The sequence below is a fragment of the Opisthocomus hoazin genome, chromosome W (assembly GCF_030867145.1).
Source record: "Opisthocomus hoazin isolate bOpiHoa1 chromosome W, bOpiHoa1.hap1, whole genome shotgun sequence".
NCBI classification, from domain to species: Eukaryota; Metazoa; Chordata; class Aves; order Opisthocomiformes; family Opisthocomidae; genus Opisthocomus; species Opisthocomus hoazin.
The window spans coordinates 44,626,180-44,653,829 of record NC_134453.1 but is presented as its reverse complement, the minus strand read 5'-3'; the positions used below and the strand labels follow the sequence as shown (position 1 = coordinate 44,653,829).

Below are 27,650 nucleotides of genomic sequence, written 5' to 3'. Positions count from 1 at the left end.
GCTGGGTCAGAAGGAACAATTTATCCAATCGATTATTATTATTTAATCTTTTCTACAATGAACAAATAGAATATACAGTGTAGTTGCATCACACTCTCCAAACATTTTTATAAGAGCCCCCAAATAAGATGTTTTTTAGTGAAAGGAAACTAATCTGAGCAGTGAACCAAGTCTTCATTAAATAGAGAGATATTTTCTAATTAAGCTTTGTATCAACTTCGGCAAAAGCTGGACGGGTGATGTGCTAACGTCCGTAGGAAAACTGTTCCCGCTGAGGCTGCGGCCACCCGAAGGGAAGGCGCTGCCCGGCTTCTCCCTGGGGCACGCACCGGGAGAGCGCTTCGCCCCGGCGCTGACCCGCCTTCCATGGTGGGCGGCCGGCCGGGTGAGGCGGCGCCGCCGCTGGCTGGCTCGGAGGGCGGTGAGGCCCGGGGAGTGACTGCCGCTCGCGCTCCCTGTGGGGGCGGAGCGTTGTTGACGGCGTCAGCCCGTCGGGTCCAGCTGCCCCACCGGCCCCTCCGAGCGGCTCCCGGCGGGCGCTCCAGCGAGACGCGCCGCGGTGTAGCGCGTAGCGGCGCGGCGGGTGGGCTCCCTCGCTGGGAGGGTCGGGCAGGTTTCTGCGGCCGCTGGATAGGAGCCCTACTCTGCCGGGCACGGCCACTCACCCCCCCCCCCCCCCCACCGGCTGCGGGAAGGAGGACGGTAGAGCATGCCACCGGCGGGGCGGTTCCGCAGGGACTGACATGCTGCTGAAGGAGGGAAGGTGCCAGCTACCTCTCCCCGCAGTAGCGAAGGCGATGCTGCAGGGCGCTCCCCGGGCTCTCCCGCAGGTGCCAGGCTATCACTCACAGCAGCCGCGATCGCTGCCGTGATCAGCGCGGCCCCGGGCGGGCCGAGGCGACGAGCGTCACGGGCCTGCACCCCTCTTCGGGGCGGCGACGGGGAAAGGCGCTGCCTGCGCCCGCGGGGCCCCCCGCGGCGGGCGGCTCCCCGCGGCGGATGCGTGTGCATGAGCTCTGCATTGAGCTGGTGCAGGAAGCGCCCACGCTCCGCGTCCTCCATCTCCCAGGGCAGTAAGACCTCGCCGCATGGCCACGACGGTGAACACCGGAGCAGCGGCTCCGAGAGCGCCTACCAGACCCAGAGAGCCCTGGATGACTGCAAGATGGTAGGTACCACAAATGGACTTGCTTTAAATTTTATATTTTCTGAGTATTCTTGTCGCTGGCGGTGGTGCCGCTCCTCCTGCCAGCTTGCCTACTCCCATCACGTGCAGTTGCACTATTTTTAGAACTGCAGTCCCCGTCAGGGGTTGCTGCCCTGTAGCGGGGCAGCGCCTTTCCCCGCCGCCGCCCCGAAGAGGGGTGAAGGCCCGTGACGCTCGTCGCCTCGGCCCGCCTGGGGCCGCGCTGGTCACGGCAGCGATCGCGGCTGCTGTGAGTGAACTGGTAGCGGTTCAAACACGGGAGAGTGGAGGGAAAAACGAGACGTGTGGGGAGCCGGCTGGGAGCTGCAGGACAGGTAGGGTAGGGGCCAGAGCCGGGCGCCTGGACCTGCAGGAGCAGGAGCCCTCGCCCCAGCAACATGCTGCCTTTGAGGCGCTGCCAAGCAGCTGGAGTTGCATTCTGCTAGATCCGGCCAAATCTGTCCCCAGACTTGCGCTCACTGCATCCTGAATAGGTAAATAGTTGCCTCCACTGCATCAGTGCACTATGTGCTTGCTGTTTTGTGTGCAGCAACCTCACTCTTGCCCTAAAATCCTTCTAAAACAGGATTCAGAATTTGAGTCCCTGAAATTCTGTCCCTGACATACTCGCTACCTGTTTCCAGTATCCCTGGAGCAGCAGACTGCAATTGTAAAATCTCAGATCAAGCACCTGCATCCATGTTATTTTTGGACTGTCACATTATGGTATGACGTTTTTCTCCAGTCACTCAAAATGTTTGGATCTTGACACTTTCCTCCATACCAACACCATACACCCCATATCTGGCTCCTTGGGCTACAGTCAGATGGACATTGGGCCCAAAAATTGCTTCTCTCACCAATGACAGAAATAGAAAACAAATGAAGTTGCTGCTACTTTGCTTGAAAAATCTGGATCTTGCTACAGCTCTGTCCAGTAGCATTGGAAATATATCATCTGCTACTTATGCTCTGCTGGATTCTGGACATTTTTTTTCCTCTAATATTGCAAACTGTGCTGGCAGTTACCCACTCTGATACTTCAAAATCAAGAGCAAATCCCATTGCACCAAGGAACAAAAGCTGCCACAGTAGCTCTATAAATATACCCAACAAGTGGATCCTATTGGGTCCTGCCTTTTTTCTCATTCCCGACAGCATAATTTGGTTAGTTAAACAGAAGTGCTAGCTTTGTTTCTTCACTGTTTATCTGGTAGAATTCACTGATTAGAAATAAAATATGATTTACAGGTGGGTTGTCAAGATGCGGTAAGATTCAGGAGATAAAACCAATAGTTTTTTTCCTCTTCTCTGTCTTGATGCTGCAACATCAGTATGGTTTTGTTTTCCTTGGCAATGCTGAGGTGGCTAAATGTGTCCTGTGTTTAGACAGGGAATATCAGGTGAGAACTGGAAAAATGTGTCTGGCGCAACCACTTACCAGTTGCAGGATGAGACACTTTTCTCTCTTTCTTAATGCAGAATAATTACACTATAACACAACGTAGTACAATTTTTTTTCTCCATTGCTTTCTGCTCTACAGAATGAGAGAGTTGAAGCCAGGTTTAGCAGAGTACAAGTATTATGCCTGGGACTTTGTTTGGTGTGTGCTTGTTTTGTGTTTTGGGTTTTGGGGGTATTTTTTTTCAGATGTATCAGAATGCATTGGAATTGTTTTGCTGCTCCAGAAGCAGAGAACCCTATTTTCTACTCTTACAATGAGATTTAGGAAAGCATGGCTAAAAAATGAGTCCCAATACTATTCTCAGTTATACAGAGTAATTAGAGTGGGATGCATGAAGAGCCATGAGCATGAGAATTTGAGGGCTTGACTTTAAAATTTGGTAGATCTGATAGAATCCAGGTGCCAGATCCAGATTTTTAGCATGCTTGTATGTTGGGATATGCTGAACTGGTGGTAATAATGGCTGCAGAATTATGAGCAGTTACTCTTGTCCGGTTTTATGTAGTTTTGAAATTGAGGTCAAATTAGCAAAGCAGCAATAAATAAATATTGTCTTCTATTGCTCCCTGCCTTCCACCCTTGCCACCATGTGGAGCAAATGGTCTGATGTGCTTTCTTTCAAAAGACAGCAAATGCTTTGTTTCCTTAAAATATAATCCCACATAGGTGATCAGCGGAACTAAACAATAATGATCTTTCCATCACTATAAAGGTTACCCATTTATCCAATAGCATCCATGTGTGTATGCTGGATATTAGATTTCTGTGAAAAGGTTGAAGTGTTTATTTACTTCTTTGGGCTTTTTTTCCCTCCACATTGGAAACAGTGCTTTCTAGAATCCTAACTGGAAAGTGCCTATCTGGTACATCTTCTCAGCTAATAGCTTCTGACCAGTTTTAAGTCTGAAAGTTGGGTTATAGGCCAGTGACAGAACAGAAATAATTACAAAATAAATTAGAAAAAACTCCAGTGTAAAAGCAAATGCTACATTACAATCCCTAAATGTGCTGTTAATCAGGAAGCAGGAGGAGCAAAGGCAATCATTTCACAGACTCATAGAATAGTTTGGGTTGGAAGGGACCTTTAAAGGCCATCTACTCCAACTCCCCCTGCAATGAGCAGGGACATCTTCAACTAGATCAGGTAGCTCAGAGCCCTGTCCAACCTGAACTTGAACGTTTCTAGGGATGGGGCATCTACCACCTCTCTGAGCAACCTGTTCCAGTGCCTCACCACCCTCATGGTAAAAAATTTCTTCATTATATCCAGTCTAAATCTACCCTCCCTTAGTTTGAAAACATTACCCCTTGTCCCGTCACAACAGGCCTTGCTAAAAAGATTGTCCCCATCTTTCCTATAGGCTCCCTTTAAGTACTGAAAGGCCACAATAAGGTCTCCCCGCAGCCTTCTCTTCTCCAGGCTGAACAACCCCAACTCTCTCAGCCTTTCCTCATAGAAGAGGTATTCCAGCCCTCGGATCATTTTTGTGGTCTCCTCTGGACCTGCTCCAACAGGTCCACGTATCTCCTGTGCTGAAGGGCTCCAGAGCTGGACGCAGTGCTCCAGAGCTGGACGCAGTGCTCCAGAGCTGAACACAGTACTCCAGGTGGAGTCTCAGCAGAGTGGAATAGAGGGGCAGAATCACCTCCCTCGACCTGCTGGCCACACATCTTTTGATGCAGCCCAGGATACAGTTGGCCTTCTGGACTGTGAGTGCACATTGGTGGCTCATGTCCAGCTTTTCACCCACTTCTATGATAGCAAAAGTAACCTTATTCTACTAGTAAACAGCTGGGGGTTTTGACTGTTTAATATTTATGACTAATAACTCAAACACTTTCAGAGACTGAAAGCAGAAATGCTACTTTTCTGCAACTGAACATTTATAGCTCACAGAAGAGGCAGCTGGCATGGAGGCCCTAGTCATTTTCTAAATCTTAGGCACTTGATCCTGTACGCCAGAAAATTTGGAGAAGCAGGAACAAGTCCTAGATTGGGCATTTTTTTAAAAAACTTTATTGTTTTTTCAGTGTAGTTAAATGTCTCGTGTAAGTAAATCCTCTTTGGTTTTTAGCTTGTCCAGGAGTTCAATACCCAGGTGGCTGTATACCGGGAGCTGGTCATTTCCATTGGGGATGTCTCAGTCACCTGTCCATCTCTTCATGCGGAAATGCACAAAACTCGAACCCAAGGATGTGAGATGGCCTATCAGGCTCATCAAAAACTAGCAGCAATTTCTGGGTAGGACCCTACTTATGTTTAATTAAAGCTTTACTCATATGCACATCTTTGCTAAATACTACACTGAGGAAACTTTCAGCAAAAGCATTAACTTGTGTTTCTGTTTTAGGCATAGAGATGTATGACCACAAATTCTACATGATGCTAATATCCTTATGATAGTGCAATTTTGGGTCAAATCCTGGTTCCCTCTCCAAGATGATATCTTACTGATTTCACTGGATGCTTTTATGTAAGATGAACAGGATTTTACTGTGTATCACTAGACAACTTAAAAAGATCAAGGGAGAAGCCTTGCCTTTCAATGGTGAAATAGCGATAGCTTTCTGCCTAATCTTTCATTGGGTATACCTAATTGAACAGTTAGAGACAAATAATTTAGCTCAACTAGAGACTCAACAAAATTAGAAGAAAAAATAATTATGTGAAACTTACATAAGTGGGGAATACAAATACTATTGTGAAAACTTGTGTTTACATTTACATGTTTTAAAATCCTTATTTGTGTTGATATGAGGACTGAAGCTTTGCCAGCATATAATGTTTGAATGTATTCTTTGATGTACTTAGTGTATTACATTATATACATTCCTTTCCATGGTGACAGAATGCATTATCACATACTTGAGACTATGCCTCAGTACAAGATAAACCAGGATAAATAGCTGTATCTCATAAAATGTGAATTCATGCTGCTTACACAAAGTCTAATTATTTGTGGGTTCTTCACAGTACGGTGACTGGAGCATTTGTATTAACACATGTGCCTCCTGAGTTTTGTCTCTCTGATCACACTTCGTCAGAGCTTTCTGCACCTGCCTTATCCAACATAAACCATTGTGTGCCACTGGAAAAAAAACTTTCTTTTTTTTTTGCAGCTCTGCTTAATCCCCACTGAAGTACTTTCATCAGTTTAATGTATATGAGAAATCTGTCATAGGTTTAGTATATAAAGGAAGGCCACACTAAAAAACTAAACGAAAGAAAACACTGGCTGGTCATTTTAGTAGAACTGTTAACGTTTTCAGATGTGATTTGTGCAAAGGCTCTTAAGTCGATATTACATCCTCTGTTTTGTTCCTCAAACAAAATGCATGTTTTAAGTTACTAAAGTCTGTGAGAATTAAAAAAATCCAAATCAACCACAAGATACAGTTCTTTTTAACCAGTGTACACTACCTCAACACTGTAGCACTGAAAATGTGGACACAAACAAAAAACAGTGTAATTGATCTGTCATGAATCAAAAACAAGGTAATTCCAGCAGACAGAGCAACAAACTAGAGCTCTGCCCAAGCTAGATACCAGTCATGCAGCATGTATGAAGATCTCTGCCCTACTTAGGTGTCTTTGCAGTCACTGCTATTGTACTCCTCTAACCATGTGTGCCAGAGGTGGGGAGAGTGATGTTAATGTTGATCCTTGTCTTTTCCCAAAAGCGGGATCATTTACCCGGTGTGCAGTACGCCAATATACACACAGAGCAGAGGTATTATTTTTATTGCATATTTGCGCAGATATGGATGCTAGGTAATAATTCCACAAAGCTAGCACACCGCTTAGCAGAGTCACCAGGACTATATACTCTTACAAAAACAAAGAAATTACTTGTTACATTCTGATTGGTTCATCGTGTTACATGCTTATCTTAGAAGCATACTCCTTCCTTACTTAACTATGCATGCTCACATGCTCGGGGGGTGCAGTCTTTTGGTTCTGAATTGAGTTGGTGGTCGCGATCTCCCCCTGCCACCTTTACCTTTCTCCTAGCTACCCTAGATCTTTGTTAACTTCATGCTTCTCTTTCGGCGAAGCCACTGAAGGCAAAGGGCTCTGGAGCAGAGGCTCGAGCCGAGGGACCCTTTCTGAAGTGGCAAAACCGCAGCTGCGAGGCGGCAAAAGCGCCGGGAGAGAGAGGAGACCCCAGAGCCCCCCCCCCACTCCCGAGCGGGAAAGAGGGAGTTGCCAATGAGCAGCAGCTCTGACTCAGCGTGGGCGGGGTCGAGTGTGACAGCGGCCAAACCCCCTCGCATACAAGAGCAGCCCCTAGAGAGCGTGAGCGACCAGGAGCTCCGTCGAACAGAGCCGGTAAACAGGGGCGGTGCATCAGCCAGGGAGCGACGCAGCAGTTTGCGCGGCAGTTCATGTAGGTAGGGCGTGCAGGGAAGGCGTGCGGGCAGGGCACAGTCCCCCTCCTGGCTACTCAAGTAGTGGACATCACCCTTCCAGGAGATATTCTAGCCATGGTTTCCACCTGTGGGAAAGCTCTTGCTAGAAGAAATGTGGGGACCCAGTCGGAGGTCCTGCACAAACACGTGGTTGTCCAGGTGTCTGGCTGCAGGGAGTGCCTGAGCCTGGCACTTGTACTGGAGAACAGCAGAGACAACTGCTGTGTTTGGTGTGACCAGGTAAATGACCTGCTCAGCCTGGTGGCAGAGCTGAAAGAGGAAGTGGAGAGGTTAAGGAACATCCGGGAGTGTGAGAGCGAGATCGACTGGTGGAGTGACACTCTGACGTCCCTGAGGCCAATGCAGCAGGAGGCGGCTCCACAAGAAGCAGAGAACCCCCTAACCTCTTGCCACCGAGCAGAAAGAGGGGAGGGGACCTAAGAGACAGAGGGGAATGGAAAGAGGTCCCTGCTCGGACTGGCAAGCGAATCCCCTCCTGGCCTCCCTCACCTGCCCAGTTGCCCTTAAGCAACAGATATGGGGCTCTGGAATGTGAGGGCCCGGCTAACGAGGATGCAGGTGAAGGTCCATCCGGGGAGTTGCCTAGGATGAGTTGGTCAGCCCCACGTATTATGACTGCCTCAGCTAAGAAAAAAAGGAGGGTAATTGTCATAGGCAATTCCCTTCTTAGGGGAACAGAGGGTCTGATATGCTGACCGGACCCATCCCACAGGGAAGTCTGCTGCCTCCCTGGGGCCCGGGTTAGGGATGTTGCTAGGAAACTCCCTGGTCTGGTGCGGCGTTCAGATTATTACCCCCTCTTGGTAATGCAGGTTGGCGGGAATGAGGTCGCAGAGAGAAGTCCCAAGGCCATCAAAAGGGACTTCAGGGCACTGGGGCGACTGGTTGAGGGATCAGGGGCGCAGGTGGTGTTTTGTTCAATCCCATCAGTGGCAGGGAAGAGCACTGAAAGGGGAAGGAAAACTTATTTGATCAACAGGTGGCTCAGAGACTGGTGCCATGGGTGGAATTTTGGTTTCTTTGATCATGGGGAGGTGTACATGGCACCAGGCATGCTGGCGACAGACGGAGCCCAGCTATCTCAAAGAGGAAAAAGGATTCTTGCCCATGAGCTGGCAGGACTCATTGAGAGGGCTTTAAACTAGGTTCGAAGGGGGAAGGGGACATCGCCCAGCTCACTAGGGATGAGCCCAGGCTTGGCGGGAGTGAGATCGACAGCCAAGCTCAAGTGTGTCTACACCAATACACGTAGCATGGGCAATAAACAGGAGGAGCTGGAAGCCATTATATAGCAGGACGGCTACGACTTGGTCACCATCACAGAAACGTGGTGGGACAACTCGCATGACTGGCATACTGTCATGGATGGCTACAGACTCTTTAGGAAAGACAGGCCAACAAGGAGAGGTGGTGGAGTTGCTCTATATGTGAGGGAGCAACTGGAATGCATTGAGCTTTGCCTGGGGGCTGATGAAGAACGAGTTGAGAGCTTGTGGGTTAGAATTAAGGGACAGCCTCATATGGGTGATGTTATTGTGGGTGTGTACTACAGGCCACCTGATCAGGAGGAGGAAATTGATGAGGCCTTCTACAGGCAGCTGCAAGCAGCCTCACAGTCACAGGCCCTGGTTCTCATGGGGGACTTCAACCACCCTGACATCAGCTGGGAAGACCACACAGCTAGACACACGCAGTCCAGGAGGTTCCTGCAGAGCATCGATGATAACTTTCCGATGCAAGTGGTGGAGGAGCCAACGAGGAGAGGTGTGCTGCTGGACCTCGTACTGACGAACAAGGAGGTACTGGCTGAGGATGTGAAGGCTGGAGGTAGATTCGGCTGCAGCGACCATGAAATGGTGGAGTTCAGGATCCTGCATGGAGGAAGCAGGGGGATAAGTAGGATCAAAACCTTGGACTTCGGGAGAGCTAACTTTGGCCTCTTCAAGGAGCTACTGGGAGGAATCCCGTGGGTCAGGGCTCTCGAAGGCAGGGGGGTCCAAGAGTGCAAGTCGCTGTTTAAACGACACTTCCTCCATGCTCAGGATCGGTGCGTCCCCCTGAGAAAGAAATCTAGCCAAGGAGGCAGGAGACCCGCATGGTTGAACAAGGAGCTTCTAGAGGAGCTCAAGTGGAAGAGAAAGGTCCATGGAATGTGAAAAGAGGGACAGGCCACTTGGGAAGAGTACAGGAATGTTGTCAGAGCATGCAGGGATGCAACGAGGAAGGCCAAGGCCCACATGGAATTGAATCTAGCAAGGGATGTCAAAGACAACAAGAAGGGCTTCTTCAACTACATCAGTAGTAAAAGGAAGACTAGGGACAATGTGGGGCCACTGCTGAATGAGGCGGGTGCCCTGGTGATGGAGGATGCAGAGAAGGCAGAGCTATTGAATGCCTTCTTGGCTTCAGTCTTCAGTGCTAAGGCAGGCCCTCAGGAATCCCAGGCCCTGGAGGCAAGAGAAGCAGCCTACAGAGAGGATGACTTTCCCTTGGTCGAGGAGGACTGTGTGAGGGATCACTTAAGCAATCTGGACGTCCACAAATCCATGGGCCCCGATGGAATGCACCCACGAGTGCAGATGTCGTTGCTGAGCCAATCTCCATCATCTTTGAGAGGTCCTGGAGGACAGGAGAGGTGTCTGAGGACTGGAGAAAGGCCAATGTCACTCCAATCTTCAAAAAGGGCAAGAAGAAGGACCCAGGGAACTACAGGCCGGTCAGCCTCAGCTTCTGGAGGTCATAATTAAGCAAGTGGAGGAAAAGAAGGTTATCAGGAGTAGTCAGCATGGATTCACCAAGGGGAAATCATGCCTGACCAATCTGATAGCTTTCTACGATGGCATGACTGGCTGGGTAGATGAAGGGAGAGCCGTAGATGTTGTCTACCTTGATTTCAGCAAGGCTTTCGACACAGTCTCCCATAATATCCTCCTAGGGAAGTTCAGGAAGTATGGGCTGGATGAGTGGTTGGTGAGGTGGATTAAGAACTGGCTGAATGGCAGGACTCAGAGGGTTGTCATCAGCGGTGCTGAGTCTAGTTGGAGGCCTGTAGCTAGCGGTGTCCCCCAGGGGTCAGTACTGGGCCCAGTCTTGTTCACCTTCTTCATCAATGACCTGGATGAAGAGTTAGAGTGTACCCTCAGCAAGTTTGCTGATGACACAAAACTGGGAGGAGGGGTGGATACACCGGAAGGCTGTGCTGCCATTCAGCGAGACCTGGGCAGGCTGGAGAGTTGGGCAGAGAGGAACCTGATGAAATTCAACAAGGGCAAGTGCAGAGTCCTGCACCTGGGGAGGAACAACCCCATGCACCAGTACAGGCTTGGGGCGGTCCTGCTGGAGAGCGGCTCTGCAGAGAGGGACCTGGCTGTCCTGGTGGACCATAGGTTGACCACGAGCCAGCAGTGTGCCCTGGTTGCCAAGAAGGCCAATGAGATCCTTGGGTGCATTAAGAGGAGTGTGGCCAGCAGGACAAGGGAGGTTCTCCTCCCCCTCTACTCTGCCCTAGTTAGGCCCCATCTGGAGTACTGTGTCCAGTTCTGGGCTCCCCAGTTCAAGAAAGATGAGGAGCTACTGGAGAGAGTCCAGCGGAGGGCTATGAGGGTGATGAGGGGACTGGAGCATCTGTCCTACGAGGAAAGGCTGAGGGAGCTGGGCTTGTTTAGCCTGAAGAAGAGAAGGCTGCGAGGGGACCTTATAAATGCTTACAAATATCTTAAGGGTGGGTGTCAGGAGGACGGGGCAAAACTCTTTTCAGTGGTGCCCAGAGACAGGACAAGGGGAAATGGGCACAAACTGAGGCACAGGAAGTTCCATCTGAACATGAGGAAGAACTTCTTCACTTTGAGGGTGACAGAGCCCTGGAACAGGCTGCCCAGGGAGGTTGTGGAGTCCCCTTCTTTGGAGATATTGAAGACCCGCCTGGACAAGGTCCTGTGCAGCCTGCTGTAGGTGACCCTGCTTCGGCAGGGTGGTTGGACTAGATGACCCACAGAGGTCCCTTCCAACCCCTGACATTCTGTGATTCTTTGATTCTGTGATTCTTTGGCAGTCGTCCATCTTTCTTGCCTCCTGGACTGGATGTTGCCCTTTTATCAGTCTGTTAGCTCCTCTTCAAGGGCATAACTGTTAGTAAGGTATACATTATCTGTGCAAAGTGTTCAGGCCTAAATTAAACACTGTCGCTGCGAGCTAAGCCTTTCTGCCCAATACCACTTGGAGTTCTGAATTACAGCCACTGCTCCTGTATCTAACCTCAGTTACAGTTAGCATTGTTTCAACAGCCCGATGAAAAGTTAAGGCTAAGGCAAGTGCTTCATAGAGGTTACACCATGATAACCAGAATGTGGCCTGTTGAGAGTATAATTAAATATTAAAAATAGTGTGATGACATGTAAGAAAACAAAGAAAGCAGTCAATATTCACTGCAAGAATCAACACTTTTATCCATGGCATACCAACAGCATAGTGCTCCCTGAATTCATATGGGCTTTTTTGCTAAAATACAGATATTTAAAAACAGATCCTTAAAACATTAAGAACTTTAAAATCTGACTTCAAAAATCCTATTAAGTAAGTACAAAATGTTGAGATTCCGCACTTCTGAAAACTGCGGTATATATGAAATTTCCCATTTGCACTCACAGCCGTATACTACAAAACATCTCAGTAAGTTGTTCCAATCTGGCAGGCCAGATCCCGCAGTTCTTACAATCAAGGCTTACCTGCAAGTTACCTTACTCAGCAGATGGCCCTGATGTCGTGTTAAAAGGGGTAAGGGAGTCTGATAAGCAGCAAAAGGAGAGCCCTCCCGTTGAGTCACGAGGTACAGAGCAGAACCCCTTGCTTTCTAAACTCTCTCTCAGAGAGGAGTCTAGGTGCGGCTGGATCTAGCCCTACTCACAGACTTGGTCAATGGTTTATGTCTGAAGGGTTAAGTGTGTAGCTACTTCTCAGATTCAACTGGAACTAAAGTTTAGCGCTTTAGTTAACAATGTGTTCCCGGGGATACATCTGACAAAGTCAGAGGCGCGACTCTTACCAAAAAGGTGTCCCTTCTTGGGGGGGGGAAGAGAGGTTCAGGCTTGTCAACCCGTCTGTCAGGTGAAGTTCTCGCTTGGCTCCTCCTCCCAAAGAGAGTTTTCAAGTGCAATTTTTATATGTTTGGAAATCTTTTTGTGAGGTGGGACTAAGTCAATTATTATGTGTCGATTGGCTCTTGACATGGAATGTTGTGTCATCACAAGTGGAACTTAGCAGTTTGACATGCCTTCGGAGCGGGCATCTTGATATGTGCTTCTGGGGGCCATCTGTTCTTTATCCAAAGCAATCTCTGGCTGCGCGGCCCCACAGATCACATAGAATCATAGAATCATAGAAAGTTTTGGGTTGGAAGGGACCCCTAGAGATCATCTAGTCCAACCCCCCCGCAGCGAGCAGGGACACCGCTAACTAGATCGGGTTGCTCAGAGCCCTGTCCAACCTGGTCTTGAATGTTTCCAGGGATGGGGCCTCCACTACCTCTCTGGGCAACCCGTTCCAGTGTTTCACCACCCTCATTGTAAAGATTTTCTTCCTTATATCCAGCCTAAACCTACCCTGTTTTAGTTTAAAACCATTACCCCTCATCCTGTCACTGCTGTCTCTACTAAAAAGATTGTCCCCATCTTTCCTATAGGCTCCCTTTAAGTACTGAAAGGCTGCAATCAGGTCTCCCCGCAGCCTTCTCTTCTCCAGGCTGAACAAGCCCAACGCTCTCAGCCTGTCCTCATAGGAGAGGTGCTCCAGCCCTCGGATCATTTTTGTAGCCCTCCTTTGGACCCGGTCCAACAGTTCCATGTCCTTCTTGTGCTGAGGGCTCCAGAGTTGAACGCAGTACTCCAGGTGAGGTCTCACCAGAGCAGAGTAGAGGGGCAGAATCACCTCTCTCGACCTGCTGGCCACGCTTCTCTTGATGCAGCCCAGGACACGGTTGGCCCTCTGGGCTTCCAGCGCACATTGCTGGCTCATGTCCAGCCTTTCGTCTATCAGTACCCCCAAGTCCCTCTCAGCAGGGCTGCTCTCGATCCTTTCACCCCCCAGCCTGTATTGATACTGGGGTTGCCCCGACCCAGGTGTAGGACCTTGCACTTGGCCTTGTTGAACCTCATGAGGTTCACACAGGCCCACCTCTCCAGCTTGTCCAGGTCCCTCTGGGTGGCATCCCGTCCTTCTGGTGTGTCAACCGTACCACTCAGCTTGGTGTCATCTGCCAACTTGCTGAGGGTACACTCGATGTCGCTGTCCATGTCATTGATAAATATATTGAACAGCACCGGTCCCAGTACGGGCCCCTGAGGGACTCCACTCGTCACTGGTCTCCATCCGGACATTGAGCCGTTGACCACTACCCTTTGGCTGCAACCATCCAACCAATTCCTTGTCCACCGAACGGTCCACCCATCAAATCCATGGCTCTCCAATTTAGAGAGAAGGATGTTGTGGGGGACCGTGCCAAAGGCTTTACAAAAATCCAGATAGATGACGTCCATTGGTTTTCCCTTGTCCACCCTTGTTGTTACACATCATAGAAAGCCACACTTGGTTTACATTGATGGGCTGTCCCCCCTTACTTCTGTCTGATAAGATAAGCACAAGTTAATTTCTCCATTTGTTGACTCTTACGCTCTTGACGCCTCAGTCCGAGCATGTCTTTTGTCTGGCATTTGACAAGTCCAGCTAGGCCATCGATTACACCTGACGACTTGACTGGGACTGTCCAAAATGAGAAAAGTCAGCAAGATCTTTTTCTCCCTCCAAAGAAGAGCTTTTCAGGATCTGGAGGAAGTTCATTACTGAGCATTCTTATCATATAAAGACTCATTTTCCCTCAACCTTAACATTCAGCTTCTGTAAACATTTACTGTAACTTTCCTAAATGTTTACAATTTTCTTGTGATTTTGAGCATATCAGATTCTAGGGGCAAATTCTGTCTGTGTTTTTTCCACTTTGTTTGGAATGTCTTCACTGATTTCTTAGTCATGAAGTGACTCCAGACTTACTGCTGTATATTAGAGACTGCACCTGTTCCAGTGACTCAAATCCCATTTTTGACTAATGGGAGTTGGTCTACATGGGAATGTTTTGGGAACTAAGCTCAGATACAGATTTTTTGTGAACATACTCTTTATGGACAAACTAGTGCACAGTAAGTATACCATAACTTACTCCTTTCTCAAGAGGATAAGATGCACATACATTGCTCTCACTAGTTTCCTTTGCAAAAAATTCTCTAATTATGCAAGCTCTGTACATGTAAAATGGTGGAAAGGGATACTGAAAAGCTAAGACCATTTTCTGTTGAACTGAGTTAAGGTGGGTTCTGTTGTTGAGAATAAAATCTATTTACTCAATTTAAATTGCAAGTAGAAAAAGAAATCATTTAAGAGAGATGCTTCAAGTTCTAATAGGTGAATTCAGAAAGCAAATAATGGAGGAGAAAACAAGGTTATTCACTGAAACTAGAGTTCTCAAAATAGGTAACCTCCACAGACTCACTTTTGCTTTGTACCTTTGTCTTTGGAACTGTGCTCTAATAGGCATTTGGAACTTAAAGATACAAGGTATTAATATCTCCCTTTATAGATCTGTCTTTCATAACTGGAGGCCAGATTTAGTAAAGGGCAAACCTACCAAAAACTGAATTTAGCATTTACTTTTCTATGTCCAAAACAGCAATTCTGAAAAACCTGAAAGTTCCACATCTGCAGTGACACAGTGTAACTTAGTTTTGACAAAGTGGAAGAGCTTAGCACTTTGCTTAATGGTAAACCTAATCAGTAGGCAGAAGTGAGGCATTCTTTCTTGTCCAAGCTCTGATGAGCTTGATCCCATAGGCGCTGTCAGAGCATCCTCAGAGCCTAACACACATTGACAATTTTCGACTCCTCACAAAACACAGTGGCACCTGCCACTTTCTTTTAAACCAAAGCTGAAGGTGAGTCAACTTAATTTCTAGAGCATTTGCACCTACCCTCCCATAAAAATGCCCTGACTTCCAGACTACAGCTCGGGGGAAGCGGTAGATAAGAGCAAGACAGATATCATCTTTGTCAGTCACTTATTTGCCCCTTTCTTCCATCTCGCACTCAACCAGCACATTCACAGCACCTCCCAGTGCAGCACTGTCACTGCTGAGACAAAGGACTGCACATGCTATGTAAGCCAGGCAGGTAAGCGTGCCTTTTATGTCAAGGGTGCCCTAGCCCAGCAGTCAGGGACTGTGCCCCATGCTCAAGAATTGCCACAATTAGGCATATTCTCCCTGGCAGAAATAGAGCACTGTAGCTTTTCCTCTGTGACATGAGCTGAAACTGTGAGGTAATTGCAGGGAAGGAGGGGGCACACTGCCGTCACCTGACCCAGTGGGACAAGGGAGCAAAATAGTGTAGAGGTCTGCAGTCTATTTGTGTTTCAAGCAGTGCCAGTGCGGGTAAACATTGAAGACTGTTAATGAACTTCCTTGGTGTTAAGGATAACTTGTATTCTAGTCCTTGCTCCCATGATATTTTCTGTGTTTTAAACAGATAAAACACATAAAGATGCAAGGGAGCAGAGATCCAGAACTCACATGAATGCTGAGTGTTTTTCAGCATTCTTCATCTTTAGTCTGGTGAACTGTAAATTCATCTACACAATACCTTGGTCTAGGGTTGGAGTAGGCTGCAGGTTTAGGGTGGCTTGGCTTCCATTTTGACATGCCTTCTGCATTCAGCACTGCATTCTGTGTCCCAAACTCCAGCCCAGAAGATGATACCAAAAAGTAAGGTGCTGCTATATTTTAAGTCCACCACTGGAACTCTCTTCTCTGCTATGCATGAGCAACATTCCACTATGGTTAGATTCCAGGGGGTTTGTTTCTCTAACTTGGGAATAGTGGAGTATTCTGGCCATAAGTAAGCCTATATATCTGTAGCAATGGTTGAAATAACCACTCTGTTTTACCCTCCCATTTTGAGCTATACAAACCTTTTACATCACAAAACTGAAGTTAAGGAAAACAACATATGTAGCCAGAGATATTTGGGGACTGAATTAGTTTGGCAGGGTCCCTTCAGAAATGCTGCATCATCAGAGCTGACATTGTTCAGACAATTCAATGTTTCTGCAGGCATTCTCTAACTTCATGCCCTTCTTCTGCCCCATTTTGTCCTTCCTTCAGAATATCTGCTATCACTGTTGGACATTAAAAGCTTTTCAGACTTCTTCTATGAAAGCAATTTTCTTAGGGAGGAATCAGACAGAGGATCCAGCTGTTAGGTACATCTATAGAAACAGGAAATGTGGGGATTTTGAAAAGCCTACAAAACTTAAGTGTTGACTCTTTTTTTGACAGTTGCTGTTACCTTTGCTTCACTCCAAATTTTCTCACACTGTCTTCTCCTTTGTTGTCATCCTTTTCTTCAGTGTTTCTGTTTCTTGCTTTTTTTTTCCCCATTTTCCTCTAGATCTTTGACATTAATGTAATAAACATGATTAACAAGAATAATGAATGTTTTGAATACTTATTTTCTTTTGTGAAAAGTTTTGAAAATCTTTCATTCAACCTCTGCCTGATTCTTTAGCTAAACCACTTAATTTAACAAGTGTACCAGTACATATTATCTCTGAAAAATACTGTGTATATTATTTAATGCTTTTACATCATATTTCACACAGAATCACAGAATGGTAGGGGTTGGAAGGGACCTCTGGGGATCATCTAGTCCAACCACCCTGCCAAAGCAGGGTCACCTACAGCAGGCTGCACAGGATCACATCCAGGCAGGTCTTGAATATCTCCAGAGAAGGAGACTCCACAGCCCCTCTGGGCAGCCTGTTCCAGGGCTCTGTCACCCTCAGAGGGAAGAAGTTCTTCCTCATGTTCAGACGGAACTTCCTGTGCTTCAGTTTATGCCAGTTGCCCCTTGTCCTGTCACTGGGCACCACTGAAAAGAGCTTGGCCCCATCCTCCTGACACCCACCCTTCAGATATTTATAAGCATTTATAAGGTCCCCTCGCAGCCTTCTCTTCTTCAGACTAAACAAGCCCAGCTCCCTCAGCCTTTCCTCATAGGAGAGATGCTCCAGTCCCCTCACCATCCTTGTAGCCCTCCGCTGGACTCTCTCCAGTAGCTCCTCATCTTTCTTGAACTGGGGAGCCCAGAACTGGACAGAGTACTCCAGATGGGGCCTCACTAGGGCAGAGTAGAGGGGAAGGAGAACCTCCCTCGACCTGCTGGCCACACTCCTCAATGCACCCCAGGATCCCATTGGCCTTCTTGGCAGCCAGGGCACACTGCTGGCTCATGGTCAACTTGTCATCCACCAGGACTCCCAGGTCCCTCTCCGCAGAGCTTCTCTCCACCAGGTCAGCCCCTGGCTCCCAGTTTTGTGTCATCAGCAAACTTGCTGAGGGTGCACTCTGTCCCTTCATCTAAGTCATTGATGAAGAAGTTGAACAAGACTGGGCCGATTACTGACCCCTGGGGAACAGTACAGACCCCTGGGAAATAGTCCTGTGAATTTCAGTCTTTTAAGGGAAGGCATAATATTCAAATATCCTATTTTGTTGTTGCTATAGTGTTTCCTAAATAAAGCATGTCAAAATTATATTTTTAACATATTGTTTTCCTTATTTATTTATTCAAAATTTTATTTTAAATATCAGTTTGCTGGAATTTTAGGCCCTAACACGTAACAACACATAGAAACTCCTGTATGTATCTTGGCATGTCACAAGTGGAATCAGTCAATAAGCTCTTCCTGAGCAAAAACCGGAGTGATACTAACTTATATCTGTAAATAATTCTTTTTAAAGGGATTTAGAACTAAATTTTAAAAGGTATTTAAAGATTTACAAATGCAGCTTATTATGAGTCTTTTATGTCATGATAATGACCCTATGGTGACAAAAATTAGGGGCACCACAGAAGCCTACATGGGTTCAAAATTATTGTTAGACCAATCCAAAATATTTTCTTATATTTCAGTATTTCTGAGAGAAAATTTCTTTCTTGTAAAAATTTTGCAAAAGACACATTTGCTCAAAAAAAGTATTTTGAAGCTTCATTCTAAGTTTCACAGATGTGACTGAAAGTTCCAGTTGCACTGGTAAAGAACTGTCCCTATAACCAAGACAGTCAAGAAGAGCACCCTTATGTCCCATTTAGGCCCACTACTTTGAGATCTCTCTCACTGTCATATTTCAGTAATTTTCTTCTCTAGATTTATACTGAAACAGAGCAGTGGCAAAAGCTGAGAATTTAGTCATGAGTTTTAAGTGCTTCTCTCCTGATCATTTTCTTAAATACTGTTTGTGGTGGCTAGAAGCCAGGTGCCCACCAAAGCCACTCTATCACGCTCCCTCCTGAACTGGACAGGGAAGAAAAAATGTGATAAAAAGATTGTGGGTCGAGATAAGGACAGGGAGAGATAACTTACCAATTACCGTCACGGGCAAAGAAGACTTGACTAGGGGAAATTAGTTTAATCTATCAGCAATCAAATCAGAGCAGGTTAATGAGAATTAAAACCAAATCTTAAAAACACCTTCCCCCCATCTCTCCCTTCTTCCCGGGCTTTACTTCACTCCCGAATTCACTACCTCCTCCCCCCGAGCAGTGCAGGGGGACAGGGAATGGAGGTTGGGGTCAGTTCATCACACGTTGCCTCTGCCGTTCCTTCCTCCTCAGGGGAAGGACTCCTCACACTCTTCCCCTGCTCCAACACGAGGTCCCTCCCAGGGGAGACAGTTCTCCATGAAATTCTCTAACCATGGGCTACAGTTCTCTAACCAGTCCTTTCCATGGGCTACAGTTCTTCACGAACTGCTCCATGTGGGTCCCCAACGGGATACCAGGTCCTGCCAGGAGCCTGCTCCAGCGCAAGCTTCCCATGGTGTCACAGTCTCCTTCGGACACATCCACCTGTTCTGGCATTGTGTCCTCCATGGGCTGCAGGTGGATATCTGCTTCACTGTTAACCTCCATGGCTGCAGGGGACAGCCTGCCTCACCATGGTCTTCACCACGGGCTGCAGGGGAATCTCTGCTCCGACACCTGGAGCATCTCCTCTCCCTCCTTCTTCACTGACCTTGGTGTCTGCAGAGTTGTTTCTCACATATTCTCACTCCCCTCTTCTGGCTGCAGTTTTGCAGCAGTTTTTTCCCCCCTTCTTAAATATGTTATCACAGAGGTGCTACCTCCGTCACTGATTGGCTCGGACTTGGCCAGCAGCGGGTCCGCCTTGGAGCCGGCTGGCATTGGCTCTATCGAAGACAGGGGAAACTTCTAGCAGCTTCTCACAGAATCCACCCCTATAGCCCGCCCACACCCTCCCCCCTGCCCCTGCTACCAAAAGCTTGCCACACAAACCCAATACACTCATTAAGAAATCCCACATTGCTGCAATTTTTAGTTTTAGACGCTCTACTTACCTTGGTTCTGTATAGCTTTGATTATATTGTTTTCAGAAAATTACTTCTGATTCTCACGGAAGTTCTTATAAATCCAGACTATTAGCGCTATGTTCGTATATCTTCAGAGACGTGAGAACATAAGATAATAAAGTTGTGCATTAGAAAAGGACTTTAATGTGGGATCTTAGAATTTCACATACAATGGGTTTTTGCTTCCTTTTTAAGTTCAAAAGTGAAATTTTCCTGTTAACTCAAATATTTTCACTCAGTAGGTCTCAACATTGTGATACACTTTTCTCTAATCAGAAAAAACAGTTTTGATTCTGTGCCCCTCACTGAAATCAGCCAGTGCAATTCCTGCACAGTTAAGTACATGTCCTTCTCACATCCCGTGTTCTGTAATGCCCCTTCAAGTGCTAGACTTCCTGAAAGTCATAGAATCATAGAATGGTTTCGGTTGGAAGGGACCTTAAAGATCATCTGGTTCCAATCCCCCTGCCCATGGCAGGGACACCTTCCACTAGACCAGGTTGCTCAAAGCCCCATCCAACCCGGCCCTCAACACTTCCAGGGAGGGGGCATCCACAACTTCTCTGGGCAACCTGTTCCAGTGCCACCATCACAGTAAAGAATTTATTTCTTATATCTAATCTAAAACTCTTTTAGTTTAAAGCCATTACTCCTTGTCCCATCACCACAGGCCCTTGTAAAAAGTCCCACTCCAGCTTTCTTGTAGGCCCCCTTCAGGTACTGGAAGGCTGCTATAAGGTCTCCCAGCAGCCTTCTCTTCTCCAGGCTGAACAAGCCCAACTCTCTCAGCCTGTCCTCATAGGAGAGGTGCTCCAGCCCTCGGATCATTTTTATCACCCTCCTCTGGACCTGCTCCAACAGGTCCATGTCCTCCTTGTGCTGAGGGCTCCAGAGCTGGACACAGGACTCCAGGTGGGGCCTCACCAGAGTGGAGTAGAGGGGCAGAATCCCCTCCCTCAACCTGCCGGCCACACGTCTTTTGATGCATCCCAGGATATGGTTGGCTTTTTTGGCTGCGAGCACACATTGCTAGGTCATGTTGAGCTTCTCGTCAACCAACACCCCCCAAGTCCTTCTCCTCAGGGATGCTCTCAATGCATTCCCCACCCAGCCTGTATTTGTGCTTGGGATTGCCCTGACCCATGTGCAGGACCTTGCACTTGGTCTTGTTTAACTTCATGAGGTTCGCACAGGCCCACGTCTCAAGCCTGTCCAGGTCCCTCTGGATGGCATCCCTTCCCTCCAGCGTGTCGACCGCACCACTCAGCTTAGTGTTATCGGCAAACTTGCTGAGGGTGCACTCAGTCCCACTGTCCATGTCGCCAGCAGAGATATTACAAAGCACCAGTCCCAAACTCATCACTGGTCTCCAATTGGACATCGAGCCGTTGACTGCAACTCTTTGAGTGTGACCATCCAGCCAATCCCTTACACAGAGTGGTCCATCTGTCAAATCCATGTCTCTCCAATTTAGAGACAAGGATGTCATGTGGGACAGTGTCAAATGATTTGCACAAGTCCAGGTAGATGCCCTCAGTTGCTCTTCCCTTATCCACCAGTGCTGTAACCCCATCATAGAAGACCACCAAATTTGTCAGGCATGATTTTCCCTTAGTGAAGCCATGTTGGCTGTCACCAATCACCTCCTGGTTTTCCATGTGCCTTGGCATAGCTTCTAGGAGGATGTGCTCCATGACCTTGCCGGGCACAGAGGTGAGACTGACTGGCCTGTAGTTCCCCATGTCTTCCTTTTTGCCCTTCTTAAAAATGAGGGTTATGTTTCCCCTTTTCCAGTCAGCGAACTTCGCTGCACTGCCATGCCTTCTCAAATATGACGGATAGTGGCTTAGCAATTTCATCCACCAGTTCCTTCAGGACCCATGGACTTGTGCAGATCCCTGAGGAGGCCAAAGTCTGCTTTCCTGAGGTCCAGTGTAGTGAGCTTGCTGTGTGCCCTCCTTGCTGCCCTGAGGATCTTGAACTCCATCATTTCACGGTCCCTGCAGCCAAGGCTGCCCTTGAACTTTCACATTCCCCACCAGCCCCTCCTTGTAGGTGAGAACAAGGTCCAGCATAGCACCTCTCCTCGTGGGCTCCTCTGTCACTTGGAGAAGGAAGTTATCGTCAGTGTATTCCAGGAACCTCCTGGATTGCTTATGCCCTGCTGTGTTGTCCCTCCAACAAATGTTGGGGTGGTTAGAGTCCCCCATGAGGACCAGGGCTTGTGAATGTGAGGCTGCTCCTATCTGCCTATAGAGGGCCTCATCCACTCGGTCTTCCTGGTCGGGTGGCTGTTGTGGTTTTGCCTCAATTTGCAACAAGGAACCACCTGTAGCAGGCCTGTAGCAGACCCCCACTATAATGTCACCTGTCCCTGCCCTGCCTTTAATCCTGACCCGTAAGCTCTCGTTCAGCTCCTCATCCATCCCCAGGCGGAGCTCCATGCACTCCAGCTGGTCATTGACGACACCCCCTCCTCATCTCCCCTGCCTGTCCTTCCTAAAGAGCTTGTAGCCTTCCATTCCAAGACGCCAGTCATAGGAGCCATCCCACCACGTCTCCGTGATGCCCATAAGATCATAGCCCTGCAGGCGTGCGCACATCTCCAACTCCTCTTGTTTATTCTCCATGCTACGTGCATTTGCATAGAGGCATTTGAGTTCGGCCCCCAGTGAAGCTGACTTACTGGCTGGAGTGGCTGGAGTTCCTTTGTGCTGCCCTTCAGGTGCTCTCCTGCTGACCTGTGATCCTTCTCCAGGCTCTGGGCATCTATTGCTGGCACTGGCATCAAATGGGTAGCAGTGGGATGGATTGAGGTTCCCCTCCCCTGGCAACTTTAGTTTAAAGCCCTCTTCACCAGCTTGGCAAGCCTCTGACCAAAGATGCTCTTCCCTTTCTCTGTCAGATGGACCCCATGAGTCCCCAGTAGACCAGGTTTCTCAAAGTGAGTCCCGTGGTCTAAGTAGCCGAACCCCTGGCTGTGGCACCAGTCCTGTAACCATGTGTTGATTTGCCAGATTTGACTGGCCCTTTCAAACCCCTTCCCTTTGACCGGGGGTATTTGTGAAAAAACTACCTGAGCTCCAGAGTCCCTTGCCACTGCTCCCCGGGCCCTGTAATCCTTCTTGATACTCCTCAGACTGCTCCTGGCTGTATCGTTGGTGCCCATGTGAAACAACAGCAGTGGATAATAGTGTGGAGTGTACGAGGCTTGGTAGTCTCTCAGTGACATCCCTGATACAAGCCCCCGGTAAGCAGCACACCTCTCTAGAGAGTGCTTCAGGTCGGGAAATGGGTGCCTCCGTATCTCTCAGAAGAGAGTTGCCTACTACTATCACCTGTCAGCTTTTCTTAGTTGCGCTGGTCATTGAAGGAAAGTCTTTGTTTTTGTTGTGAACTTTGGTGCATGGAGATTTGCGCTAGTAAGGTGTCGAGTACCAAACGATAAAGGATAACTCCTCTCAATAGCATCATCAGTAACTTGTAAGATCAGTCTCCAACCGAGGGAGATCTCAGAGCTGTCAGGCTTACACAGGGAAAATCCCAACTGAATCCAAATTTATTTTAAGATGTGTAAAATCTATTCTAGTTTTTCTAATTGCTTTATAGTTCTGTTTCATAATAATTAAATATTTGAAACCATTATCTAGGCATTAAGGTCTCATCTGAACAAAGCATTAAATTAAGCATTCCTTAATCAGGAATCCCTCCAGTACTACCAATTAAATAATGTTTAAATTCCTGTTTTAAAATTAAACATATACTGAAGTGTTGGCTGTTATTGAATACTATTTCCTCTTTTTCAGGTAAATTTGCAGATCTACATTTAGATTTTCTACGTAATTTTTAACTATAAGAGAAATAATACTCTGTTATTTGTGCATCAACAATTATTCACTGTAGTTCTTCCTTTTCTCTCTTATTTTCCTTTTTTTACTTTGCTGTTCTTATTTTTTAAATGAATACTTTCTGCATGAACATTTCCTGCCCGGAGATTTGGCGTAAGAATTTAAATACTGTCATATTATATTAAATGATGTACTCAGTTGTTGAAGAAACTGCCTTTTCCTTGTAGAAGAAAACAAGTTTGCATTTTTTGGTGAGCAAAGAAAAGCTGACACTTCATGTCTCTGTCTACCATGGCAAGACAGATCATTGCAAATGTACTGTTGGTAACCTTGTCAGTGTGTGAAATGGTTAAGTGGTAAAATATTTTGAAGTACCTTGCTTATACAGCAGCATCCAATTATTTCCACAAGTTCTGGAGCTGTTATTGTGGTGAAGCAGAACTATCCACCCATATGCATTTACACCCCCCCCCCCCCCAAAAAAAAAAACCACCAACAACAAAACAGGGATTATGGTACTTTGGGATGGTATGACAACTGCAGCTATAGCCCTGTACATAGGCTGAGCAATGTGAGGCTGTGTGCTGAGGGAGCAGTCCTTTTATGCAGATTGAAGAACACCAGGGCCTCAAAGTTGTGGGCATTCCAAAGTCTGGGGATTTAATTTAGGTGCAGACCTACCCGAAGTAATGTGTGTAAAGCCTTTTTTTTACATCATTCAAGATGTGGAAATGAGTAGTATGTCTGTACAGCTGATAATACAGAATATTGGATGCCCAAGGAAGACTTTGTGGAGGCACCCTTGCTTCCCAAGCAGAAATAGGCATTTGAAAGAGGAAAAAAACATAACAGCAGTTCACAAAGTCAAGTGGAGACTAGAGCAGGATTAAAAAAACGAAGTTGAAAAAAATGCAAAGTTCTTTGTGCTTCCTGAACACATTTTATCAACAGATGGTTTAAAAAATTTCTCCATATATGAATTTAAACATTTCAGGAAGCTAATCTGTTTCTTTTTTCTCTTTTTTTGACACATTAAAGTTTTCTCACATTCTCTTAGCTGTAATTTTTAACTTAACTACTCATACAGATTTGATAAATATTTGATGGAGTTGTGTGAGATACTTCTACCGACATTATACCACAGTTTCTTTTTCACTTGAAAGACTTTTATGTTGAGATATTTGGATATTTGTTTTTAAAAAGATAAAAAATACTCCAGGGCGTAAGAATGACCTGTTCAAAGTACTCCTAGAAGCATTTGACACATCCAGAATCCCTTACCTTATTATGAGCAACCTAGTAATGATCTGCTTGGTGGACTATTTTCCTTCCAGTTTAGAACTGTAGGAGTCACCTTGCTTGACCACAAAAAAAGGATTATGAGAATGCATGGATCTTTTCAGCAATTGTTAATGCAATATGGATCTTATCCAAACCCCAGTGAAGCTAGCAGAACATTTTCCCTTTATTTTCAATAGTCTTGAGACCAAAGTGTTTTGCCATCTTTTTTGAGGAAATGCAAATACATTGTTCCTTACTATTCTCATTTTACCCTCTCTTCGCATCTGCTCTGTTTTTCTCATTTTGAAATATGGAAAACCAAAAATTTGCGGTACGAACAGATAACAGGTATCCAGATCACACAAGTGCCGTTTGGGAAAATCTTTATATTCAATTTTATATTCAAAGTAGGTATTAGAGACAGAAAAAAAAGGGAAAACAGAAGTGTCATAAATCAAAGTAGTCATCTGGTTTAGTGTCCTGTGGATGGTCAACAGCAGATGGCATCACTTGCCTGCAGCAGAGCTCCTTCCAAATCCCATATGTTAGTAGTTTGTTATGACCTAGATCCTACAGCAGCAAATACTCGAAGCATTTCATTCATTTTAAAGCCTTTCTGGGAAGTCTGACACTATTTGTCCACACAGATCAGAACAAATTTCATAGATCATTCCTCATGAGATACTTTTTTTGATAGTTTTCAAACATCCTGTTTCCAACTATTAAACAAGGGAACTCTACAGGAGTGTAGGTATGAACTCTTACCATTTAAATTTTGCAGACTTCTGAAAGATAGAGTTTATAAATAATTTATTAGTGAGCAATAAGTAATTAAGAGACATTATAAAGAACTTAAAAGCTTGATTAAAATTAAAGGGGAAATCCATAGGCAGCATGGGTTTCCGCTGTCTGCAGTCAAGTTATAAGAAGCAATACGGAGGTATACTGGGCTTCAGCCCATTTGCTGGCACAGACCTGTCTGTGCTCTCACTACTCGTTTATCAAAGAAACTCATTTGAGAACAACTTGCAGATGCTGACAAGGCAAGGTACTGAATAGGAATTTCTTTGGGAAACTTAAAAATTGTTGCATATACAATTAATCTGACTGCCTCCTTCTTGGTTAGCATAGACCTTTTCTGGAATGTCTGTGCTGTGGTTTGGGTTTATTTAGTACTATCTATCATATTTGAGGCAGTGAGGCTCTGAGTCAGATTTTTTGTCCAGCTGAGGCTAGAGCTAGGCAAGGCTGACTTGAAAGCTCACCCAAAGATTTCTTTCATCTAACTTGACACCACCTCTTCTCATTAGGGAGCCTGATAATGTGCAGAGAGAAAGGCACTGTTCAGCTCATCTTTGGTTAGTGCAGAGGTCTTATGGATTTCCCTAAATAAAGGCGAGGGACAGCCAGCTGAAGAAAAGAATGATGGAAAGGGGACTTAGAGTTAGTTTCTGCAAAGGTGTGGTGCTCAAGCCCTGCATTTATTTTTTGAAAATCTTATAGTAACTCAAGAGCATAATTACACACATGCAATTTCACTTGGAATTCTGAGTGCTTAGAAGTATCCTGTCAGGGATTTTAAGATTAGCTAGTGTGGAGAGTTAGCCCTGGCCAACAGCCAAACTCCCACCCAACTGCTTGCTCAATCCCCCCTCAGCAGGACATGGGGAGAAAATAGGAAGAACAGGAATGAGAAAGATGAGAAAGCTTGTGGGTCAGGATGAAGACAGGGACATTGCTTACCAACTACTCTCATGGGCAAAACAGGCTTGACTTGGGGAAGGTTAACCTAATGTATTGCCAATTAAAATAATTACTAATTCAGGTAGTGGGAAGAAAAAAGACCAGCACTAAGACAACATCTTTTCTCCCTCTTTCCTGTGCTCAACTTCACTTCAGACTCCTCTATCTGCCCCAAAGTGGTGCAGGGAAGAAGGGGAATGGGGGGTTACAATCAGTCCATAACAGCTCCTATCTGCCTCTCCTTCCTCCTCACACTTTTCCTCTGCTCCAGCATGGGCTCTCCACAGATGGCAGTTCTTTTGGGAATATGCATCTACTCTGGTGTGTTTCTCTCTGTGGGCTGCAGGGAATATCTGCTCAGCCATGGAGAACCTCCCCCTTTCTCTGACCTTGATGTTCCCTCTCTTGTTTCTCACTCTTTTTGTTCCTTCTTCCTTTCTCCCTGTGTCATTTTTTGCTCTTTTTTAAATAAATTTTCAAAGAGATGCCACATGGTTGGCTGATGGGCTCAGCTGTATTCTGCCATGTGTCCATTTCAGAGCCATCTGGAAATGGCTAGAACTGGCTGTGTCCAGCACAGGGCAGCCCCTCACCTCCTCTCACAGAGGCCACTCTGTAGCTCCCACCATTACCAGAACCTTTCTACTGAAGGGGAATTTCAAATTGTAACTATTCAGCAGTGGTAATTTGTGACCAAGGAATGATCTGGCAGGGAGGGCAAGAAGGCCCAACTGCAGAAGGGGTTAAACTGGCTGGACGCAGGAATGCCAGAGACAGAACAACAGAGGGCTTGGGGGCCACCTTTGGGCAGCAGAGCTGACCTGGGGGATGGAGCCAGGGCCTGGCTGAGGTGTCCCATGCAACCACTCAGGGGGTGGGTGCTGGTGCCAGTGTATATAAGGAATCTGCTTGTGACGCATCCTTGCAGAGTCCATGTAGAACCACTTATGGCGGTAGGATTCTGCCAAATGTATTGTTCATTAAATTTTTCTTTTATATTTAAGCACAAATGTTTGATCAGTTCGCCTTGAGGGGTATCATAAAAGATCCCCAACACCACCTACACCCAGTACACCTAGTCTTACCTAAAGTTGAGCAGGTTTAGACAAAATTTCCTATATTATCAGAGAATCATAGAAACATAGAATGCTTTGGGTTGGAAGGGACCTTTAAAGGTCATCTAGGTCCAAACCCCCTGCCATGTTGAACTTTTCATCCACCAGTACCC

The 27,650-nt window shown here is 46.6% G+C and overlaps 1 protein-coding gene across 3 annotated transcripts in view; it reads left to right on the top strand.

Annotated features, from left to right (window-relative positions):
• Window positions 1-496: 496 nt before the first annotated feature.
• Window positions 497-27,650, top strand: part of LOC142358781 (regulator of G-protein signaling 7-binding protein-like) — a 98,354-nt gene continuing 71,200 nt past the window's right edge. The window contains exons 1-2 of one of the 3 annotated variants that reach the window (XM_075446744.1): window positions 497-830; window positions 1,070-1,168. In XM_075446744.1, the coding sequence (XP_075302859.1) occupies window positions 1,089-1,168 (80 nt within the window). In that variant the 5' untranslated portion in view covers window positions 497-830; window positions 1,070-1,088. Of the gene's footprint in view, window positions 1,169-4,727; window positions 4,895-27,650 lie in introns of all 3 variants that reach the window. The other 2 variants (XM_075446742.1, XM_075446743.1) reach the window with 2 other exon arrangements.